The sequence below is a fragment of the Nematolebias whitei genome, chromosome 23, assembly GCF_014905685.2.
Source record: "Nematolebias whitei isolate Nwh7 chromosome 23, NemWhi1, whole genome shotgun sequence".
Lineage (NCBI taxonomy): Eukaryota > Metazoa > Chordata > Actinopteri > Cyprinodontiformes > Rivulidae > Nematolebias > Nematolebias whitei.
The window spans coordinates 591,217-600,451 of NC_056520.1; the positions used below are offsets into that span (position 1 = coordinate 591,217).

General features: G+C 42.9%; 1 protein-coding gene across 1 annotated transcript; it reads right to left on the bottom strand.

The window, feature by feature from the left end:
- Positions 1–900: 900 nt before the first annotated feature.
- enpp4 (ectonucleotide pyrophosphatase/phosphodiesterase 4) lies at positions 901–8,787 on the bottom strand. The gene is made up of 8 exons (XM_037696704.1): positions 8,657–8,787; positions 4,998–5,235; positions 3,860–4,153; positions 3,677–3,781; positions 2,049–2,247; positions 1,793–1,966; positions 1,451–1,720; positions 901–1,372 (listed from the first exon to the last, which is right to left on the bottom strand). The coding sequence occupies exons 2-8, from the start codon at positions 5,232–5,234 to the stop codon at positions 1,275–1,277; spliced, it is 1,377 nt and encodes a 458-aa protein (XP_037552632.1). The 5' UTR covers position 5,235; positions 8,657–8,787; the 3' UTR covers positions 901–1,274.
- Positions 8,788–9,235: the final 448 nt, after the last annotated feature.

The window sequence follows — 9,235 nt, forward strand, 5'->3', positions numbered from 1 at the left end:
GTCTTTAACCCACAAGTCTTTAACCCACAAGTCTTTAACCCACAAGTCTTTAACCCACAAGTCTTTAACTCACAAGTCTTTAACTCACAAGTCTTTAACTCACAAGTCTTTAACCCACAAGTCTTTAACCCAAGTCTTTAACTCACAAGTCTTTAACTCACAAGTCTTTAACTCACAAGTCTTTAACCCACAAGTCTTTAACCCACAAGTCTTTAACCCAAGTCTTTTCGTATCATGCACAGGAGTCTTTCTTACCAGATATGTCTGAAATACAGAAAAGTACAGAATATCTAGATGTTTTTCATTTTGACCTTTGAGCAGCAAACATTCAGATTTGATCCCAGTCAAGTGTCGTCTCCACTTCTTTCCAGAGTATCTGCTTATTTTAAGTAACTATTTTTAAAAATAACCTAAATAAACTGCATTGTTTATTAATCTTGTGAATCCAGTGCACATTTATTTAGAAGGATGATAATTTAATCCACTGAAGTCCTTCCCTGGATTTATGTATAAAATGAGACATTTCCTGGTTTTAGAAGTCGATCAATTTTACCCGTCCTGCTGTTCTTGGTCAAACTGACCCGAGGCCTCAGAGTCAGGGTCTCTTTGGGGAGTAGGAGGGTTCTGCTTCATACAAACGGTCTTTGGTCTTGAATACAGAACCACAAATCACTTAGGACACATGGAAAAATTTAAACAACTATCGTGCAAAGAAGCCCCATTTTTCAAAACACTATTTTAGAATAAAAATATATTTTTCTGCTGATTGATTCAGTGTAACAAGTAAACCCACAAAGTACTAGTACCCATTAAAAAAACCCTCCAAAAGATATATTCTTATGTTTAAAGAATTCTGACAAACGAGACGCATCAAATCCTAAATTAGTTTTTGGCGCCCTCTTCTGTCAGAATAAAGAAAATACACATTAAATAGAACCAATTTTATAAACAAAAACAGAACAACACAAAGAATAACCTCCTAAAATCAACAAACTCAATCAGTTTTTATTTTTGTCAGTAGTACTAAAGTGAATAATTTATTTTACCAAAAACATTTTTACCGTTTTCCTAAAAAGTCGCTGTTCGGTGAAATATGGCTTATTTTTTTGGTCAAGTCGACCTTCAGTAAAATGGAGACCGGACATGGTAACCATGGTAACAGCTGTGAGGTCAGTGCACAAGTCCACGGCAGGTGTCAGCAGATCTGGCATGTATACAACACGTGAAGTAAAGTGCAGCATGAGAGGCACCTGTGGCCAACGGCCCTGAGGGGTTTACTCGATCAAGGGTTCGTCGTCGTCATCAAGGATCTCCAGTCTCTGGAAGGGTCGGGGGTCCGAGGACCGGCGAGAGTTCATCAACCTGAAAAGAACTGAGGAGCAACAAGTTCCGTTAGTTTGTGACTCGAACACAGAGACGCCCCCGAACCCCCACGACAAGCCAGGCTTACCCAGGACGGTAGTGAGCAGGAGCAGGACGCCGACCACCAGGCCGATCAGCATGGGAACGTTCCAGTAGGTCTCAACAGCCAGAAGACACTGCGCCTGGCTCAGGGATCCGTTGTTGGGCTGCGCCGGCACCGACAGCAGGTGGCACATGAGCGGGTAGATATCCACGCTCTGTAGACTCTTGATCCGGTATCCTTGACGGAAACTGGGGCCTGTTGCTGCTAGGAAGGGGTGCATGCTGGGCAATGAGTTGTCATAGCCGTGATCTCCCACTGCAGGGTGAGTTCAAAAGGAGAGTGAGTGGGTGGAGCTTATTAATGACACAATTTTTTTGTAGTACTTACATCTTGGTAGCTTGTTCCCCCGCCGCACTATGGTCCAACCCTCATCAGCGACCAGAATGATCGGCTGGACGCGCTCGTTGTTCTGATAATGAAGCCTTTTGGGGATTTCCTTTTTTAAGTACGCCGTCATGTTGGGGTGGCACTTACTGAGCAAGCTGAAGACAGCCTCTTGGTCTGTAACATGAGATGCAGAGAAACGGACGCTGAACCACCAAAAAACAGGAGAACATTTAGAGCATGACCTGTACTTGGTTACCTCCGTTAGGGATGAGGGCCGCAACAGGCGTGAGGTCCACCAGGGTGTAGTTGTCCGGGTGGAGACAGTCGTCTAGGCGTATGAGGCGCTCGGCCGAGCACTGGGCCATGCCGTGGTCGCTGGTCACCACGAGGTTGATGCGACCCCAGAGTCCGGTTCGGTTCAGCTCTGACATCAGCAGTCCGATGTCGTCATCTACCTGTTGGTACAAGTTAATCACGCTCGTGGTTCATAACCAAACAAGTGGTGCACTGATGTCTCCCGTCGCCGAGGGATTTAAAGAGTGAATGTTTGTAGATTTTGAGGTTAAGTGTTTTTCTGGACTGGAACGGAACAGAGAATGCAAGTAAACCTTAATGTTTTGGGGACAAGATATTCACGTGGGGAGTTACTCTGCGGAGAAGAATAGCTTTTTTGTTTGTTTTTCTGAGGCAGCGCAGTGTTATGGATCCTGGCCAGTGTATCGAGCAAGTTCACCCAACACCAGGCACAACGGCTGAGCCAAGGGGAGGCCAGTGGTGGCCTTGGTCACCATAAATGAATATTCTGCCATCCCAGTTATTTAAGGAAAGTATACTTTTAAGCAAAAACGAGAAGGGACAGTTTCTTCAAATGATTAGGGTGATAAGTTAATATATACACACATGGAGGTGGACAGGGGTAGACTACCCAGTTTTTGAAAGTGACCTTTCTTATCTCTAGATGCAGCTACACACCACAATGGAAGTTGGCGCGTTGCTTATTTTCAAAGGCTAGCTAGCTGACAATGTTTAAATAAAAACGTATATGGCTGCAGTCATCTTGCAGTATTTCCCCCTAACGTTTTCCAAGGAGGGCGTCCCGCCCTGTCAACAGAACCGAGCGCACTGCCTACCAATTCCCACCCCCCTCTCCCCGTCAACAAAAATCCCAGAAGAGATGAGCGCCCTGCCAAGACTAGTGACCGAGGGGAAACCCTGTCTTAGATTTTGGAGTGGACCCATTTTTAAAGGAACCGTTTTTACATGTAGGAGGTAGCCATGCACCAAAATGGAAGCGGGTACTAGACCTGTCACCATAACATTTTGCTGGGCAATTAATCGTCTCAGAAATTATTACGATAAACGATAATATTGTTTGAAATTTGATAATAATTAGTCATTATTGTCAAATTTAAGAAGAAATGTTTGTTCATTTGTTTTAAGTGTGGTACTTTTTTCGACCACCGGATGGCAGTACAAGACTGAACCAAAAGATGGATAGTGAGGGAGCGAGCAGCGTGTCTTTAAGAAAATGGGAGGGAGGCCCCTTGACGTGACATGGGCTCTCTCGCTTTCCTTTTTTTTTGGTTCTCAAAATGGCGGACGCTCTGTGTGGTTTGAGCTCTTCAGCATTTTTCACACAAAACTTACAATAAAAAAAAAAAAATCAGTAAACAAGTTCTCAGCTTCTTTTTGCAGAGAAAAAAAACTTTTTACACAAAGACAAGTTTTAAACGTGAATTTTGGAGCTTCGACAAGATGGAGGCCTAGCTGGTACCACATTTATTTTTTAAGTCGTCCTCAATTCCCAATTGTCCTCATTTGCTCTGCGACGGGGACAAATGTGTGAAAGATAAACAACAAGATTATATAATTATCCAACTGTACCCCCTTGAGCACTTTAGCCATTTCTGTGGTGTTGTCAGGGCCAAAGGCGTGACCAGATTGGTCCGGTTCCTCCCAGTAAACAGCTGCGAACATCACGCCTTTCTCCTGCCACAATGGTAAGAAAAGGTTTTAAGATATTTGGTTCATAGCTGAGCACAAGTGGAGTCACAAGTTACTTTTCACCTCTCCGTCTCCCAACATCCAGTTCGTCACGTTCCCCACGCGTTGCTGGAACGTCATCTTGGAGTTGTAGTGGAAGAAGTGCGTGGGAGTGCGGTTACCGATGGTCACGTCAGAACCGGGCCACATCACAGCTGCCGTCTTGTAGCCAGAGTCGAGAGCTGTCAGCCACAGAGGCTTCGCGCCGTTCCACCACATGGGATCAGAGTCGTTTTGGACGCTGAAGTGTTTGTGGGTGGCCGGGTCGTACATGCTGCTCGCCAGGATACCGTGGGACTCTGCGTACAGCCCGGTGACCTGGAGAGGAGAAGATCACCAACAATGATCCGTTTCCCCCAAAATATTTACAATTATTTTACACAGTTGGTTTATATCTGTGCTGACAAATCATCCTCTCAACATAAATACAGGTGTACCACAAGGCGCAGTTCTTGGTCCAATTTTTTTTTTTTTTTTTACAGGTTTCTCAGTACATGCTGAGGATGACAGTTAAAATCATGAAAAGGAAACTCTTTGGCTGACAATCGACATTTTCTCAAGAAACTGAAGACGATAACTTACATTTTAATTTAATTTTCTAATCTCTACCCTATTTTTAAATTTGTATCATGCCCCTCAGGTGCTTTCTAACATCGTGTTTCCACTTAGGCTTCATCCAAATTATTCCAGAGATTTAAAAATTGTACTTCTTGGTGTATTTCTGTAGACTTCAGATAAACTAGTCCGCAATAAGTTAGTGCTCCTTGTCCCTCCATTTGTTTTCAAATACGTTTTATTTTCTAGAGGTCCGTCTTTATCCTGATCCCGTTTCAAATAAACTTTAATTGGTGCTGAAAAAAAAATCAGAGAAAACTGGAAATGACATCAAAGGAAAGAGTTTTAGTTGAGTCAAAAAAGCTTTTTCCGTTTTTAATGTTAGTATAAACATTCTCGCCACCTAGTGGTGTGCTATGGATTTACAGTTTTTGTTAGAATTATAGATGCAGATTTAGATAGATGGAGATGGAGATGATGGAGACAACAAATATAAGTTTATGGTCCAGTGAATATTAAACACGTGTCCCTAAACAAATAAAAATATATGTTTTACTTAATGACGTCAGCTACAATTCACAAAGTAAAGTAAGTAAACCACGCTTACCAAGCTGTAGTGGTTGGGAAATGTCTTGGTGATGAAGACGTTGGTGAGCTGCTCCACCAGGACCCCCTGGCTGTACAGGAGCTTCAGGTTCGGCATGGGAAACCTCTGCAGGTAATCGGCCCGGAAGCCGTCGAACGACACCAGCAGCAGCGGCGGTGGACCCTGTTGAGCCACGTCTTTGTCTGCGGCCAGAGCGCTGAGGCCCAACAGGAAGCCCAGCACAATCTGAAGAACCATCCTGAAAGAGTGACAGACTGAATAAATCCAGCAACGATCACTAACTGTACGAGAGCCAAGTTTAAAGAGTGAGACAGACTAAATAAATCCAGCAATGATCACCAACTGTACGAGAGCCAAGTTTATAGAGTGAGACAGACTAAATAAATCCAGCAACGATCACCAACTGTACGAAAGAGTGAGACAGACTAAATAAATCCAGCAACGATCACCAACTGTACGAGAGAGTGAGACAGACTAAATAAATCCAGCAACGATCACCAACTGTACGAGAGAGTGAGACAGACTAAATAAATCCAGCAACGATCACCAACTGTACGAAAGAGTGAGACAGACTAAATAAATCCAGCAACGATCACCAACTGTACGAGAGCCAAGTTTAAAGAGTGACTGTTTATGAAGCGTTCACACGACTGACAGTTCTCTGCCGTACATTTATCGGCACAAGTCTCGTCCTGCAGGTTTCAGCTATTTCACCAAATCATGAGTCAAAATGTTTGGCTCTTTCAGGACAATCCTGCTGTGACTTTTGGTATTGGTGCAACTTTAGCTTTTTGAAATATTTAGCTTTTTCTGCCATTTTTTCTCATAGAAAATGAACTGAGCTCATTTTCCATCCTTCAAATCTTTAGCTGTGTTTACAACCTTTACCCTTTTTGTTCTGCTTCAGCTGCTTTCAGCTTCCTGTGCAAATTTAAATGTTTTTAAGCTATTTTCAGCCGTTTTGTGCTCCTTTCAGCTTATTTCTGCAAGTTTCAGCCTTCTCTGCTATTGCAGCTACTATTTAGCTTTTTATGCTAATTTTAGTCTGTTCAACTAATTCCACATTTTTTGCACTCTTTTCAAATGTTTCTGCTTAATTCAGCAAAAATGTGCTCTCAACTTCTTGTAATTTAAGCTTCTGCAGTTTTAGCTACTTTTCAGCTTTTTTTTTTTTTTTTTGCTAATTCAGCTTTACTTCAGATAATTTCCACTTATTTGGGCTCTATTCAGCTTCTTTCAGCATAAAATTGGACAAACGCACTTTCTGCTTTCTTCTGCTAATTTCAGCTTGTTCTACATTTTCAGCCAGCTGTTTAGCATTTTTGCTAATTTCAGCTGTTTTCAGATAAACTGTGTTTTCCATAGTCATTTTTGCTACTTTCAGCTTAATTAACTTATTATGGTAATTTCAGCTTGTTATGCTCCTTTCAGCTTTTTCTGTTAATTCCACTTTTTATTTTTTAAACCTCAGTTCAGCTCGTTCCACTTTCTTCTAGTAGTTTGAGCTTCTTTCTGCCTTTTCAGACACATTTCAGCTATTATTTGCTAATTTCTGCCTTTTTTATGACCCAGTTTTTGTCCTCACTTCTGCTGATTTAAGCCTAATCCAGCTAATATGTGTTCTTTCTGCTTTCTTCTGCTAGTTTAGGCTTGTTCTTCCATTTCAGCTGTTTAAACCAGATCTTGTGCACCAAGCGTCCACAGTGCAGTTCGTGTCTCGTGTCTACAGCTGCTGTTCTTCTCTGGAAGTCCTCGGTCTTGTAGCAGCAAGAAACGCTGCTGCGCCTCGGGCCTGAACAAACATCACCTCTCACCATTTTCCTTCCACACAAAAGCTTAAGCTGCATTGTTGTGTCCAAGACCGCGACCTTCTTTAGTTTTATTGTTATTGATTGTTGTTGTTTATTCATGAGCAGCTGCAGACCATCCTGGTCCTGCTGGTTGTAACAGCTGAACTCTCTGCAGCTTCTGTTGGAATCGTCATCCGACACTAAACCAGTTTATAGTGGAGAAAACTGGGCGTCGCCTCTGGGAAGTTGTTTCTGTGTCACCTGTGAGATCACCAGAAATAATTAGATTTAAAATAAAAAGACCTTCAGCTGTTTGTTGTGACAGAAAAGTAAAAAAACTAGAGAAATTTCATTTCCTGTGAAAATGTCATTTGAATATCCTGATACATGCTCAATAATTTGAATACTTATTGCTGAAGAACTTGCTGAAAAACAGCTGAAATTAGCTAAAAAGAACAAGCGGAGTTGTAGCTGAAATGGAAGAACAAGCCTAAATTAGCAGAATAAATTAGAATGAACACATTTTTTATGCGTACTGATGAGGGTCCTCGTTGATGTTGATGGTTGTTTTGATGTGAGTCATGACCAGTTTTTCGAAGCATTTAGCGACTATCAGGGTGAGGGCCACTGGCCGATAGTCATTCAGACCAGTCACTGTAGAGCTTTTTGGGACTGGGATGATGGTGGCAGTCTTCAGGCAGGTGGGAACTGTCTCCAGGGTAAGTGAGGTGTTAAAGATGTCTGCCAGCACCTCACAGAGCTGATCAGCACTTTCCTTCAACACTTTTCCGGGGATGTTGTCTGGGCCAGTTGCTTTGTGCGGATTAATCCTCCTGAAGGTACTCCTTACTTCTGCTGAGGTCACGCTGAGATGCTCTTCATCCGGTGGCGAGGTGAGTCTGGTGCTGGGTGGTCTGTTCGGGTCTTCAAAGCGTGCATAGAACTTGTTGAGGGCATCAGGCAGAGATGGGTCTTTGGGGCATTGTTCACTCCTTCCTTTATAATCTGTTATGCACTTAATGCCCCTCCACATGCTCCGAGGGTCTTGTGAGATGAATTGACCCTCGATCCTCTTTGCATATGTGGCCTTGGCCTTCTTAATACCAGCAACCAGCTCTTTTCTTGTCCTACTCAGCTCCTCTGAGTTTCCAGACCTGAAGGCAGTGTTCCTGGCTTCCAGCAGGGTACGCACCTCTGCATTCAGCCAAGGTTTTCTGTTTGGGTAGCTTTTAACATTTCTGATAGTGGAGACAGTGTCAGTACATGTACTAATGTAACCCAGTACTGAGGATGTGTATTGGTCAAGATCAAGCGAACCTCCATTTTCAGCAGCTTCTCTGAAAACCTGCCAGTCTGTTCGGTCAAAACAATCTCTCAGTATGGGGCCACTGTCCTGGATCCAGCATTTAACTTCCTTTGGTACCGGTCTGGAGCGTCTCAGCGGGGGCATGTAAGCAGGAGCCAGGAAGATTGAGATGTGCTCTGACAGTCCTAGGTGGGGGCGGAAAAGTTAACTCAACATAAACTAGCAGTTTTGAACGCATCTACAGAGATGTACATTTACATTTTGGACACTTCCTTTTTTTTGGGGGGGGGGGTGGTTAGGACTTCCGGTTAAACTTAAAGAAAAGTTACAAACCACAACCAGGAAGAGGGGGTTCACAACAAACCAGTATGTATTTATGCAGTTTACTAAAAGTCAGTATAAAGCACAAATGGAGTTAAAACGTCCGGGTGTCAGAGAACATGTAAACATGTATAAACATGTAAACATGTATAAACATGTAAACATGTATAAACTCGTCCTGTTTGCTTCCACTTCCTGTCATCGCCATATGTTTGTCTCACTTCACGCTTTCATCACGTTACCTGTTAGAAGACGGTCGTCCTCCTGAGGGTCCCCTTGATTTATCCCCCGCGGACTACTTCTCTTCCAACATCTTCCTCGCAGCTTCAGTTAATCACAAACACAAAATAAACCATGTTGGAGCAGATATGAGCTGACTGCAATAGAAACTTCCGGTACGGGATTTCAAAATAATAGCTGCCGGCCGGAACGAATTAGTAAGTATGCTTTACCGCGTCTCGTTCAGCCTTTTATTACGTAAACACAAATTTATAATTTGAAAAAAATTGATAATGTGTTGATTAAATTTTGAATACTCCTGTTTATTGACAGGCTACAAAACGCATGTCTTTTATTTTGAAACAAACGCTGATTGGTACTAATTTTGTTCGGCCCAGGGCCCGCCCACAGCCGCAGGATTCATCCAATGAGGATGCACGTACAAGAACGTGCCTCAGCGCGAGTGTATGTGGGCGTGGTTTGGTGTAGACAGCTGTGTAACGTGCTGAACTTCCGGATATTAACTCAGCTCGGTCCAAATATCAACCCGCGGTTTTATCCTTCTTATAGTATAAATAAAGGTTGATTGATTCTTCTTCTTA

Bases quoted from the DNA above. Each gene is read 5' to 3' on its own strand.
- enpp4 (XM_037696704.1), bottom strand. From the start codon at position 5,234: ATGGTTCTTCAGATTGTGCTGGGCTTCCTGTTGGGCCTCAGCGCTCTG. The intron at 4,154-4,997 runs GTAAGCGTGGTT...TCTCCTCTCCAG, and splicing joins TTCCCAACCACTACAGCTTG to GTCACCGGGCTGTACGCAGA. The intron at 3,782-3,859 runs GTGAAAAGTAAC...CCATTGTGGCAG, and splicing joins GGATGTTGGGAGACGGAGAG to GAGAAAGGCGTGATGTTCGC.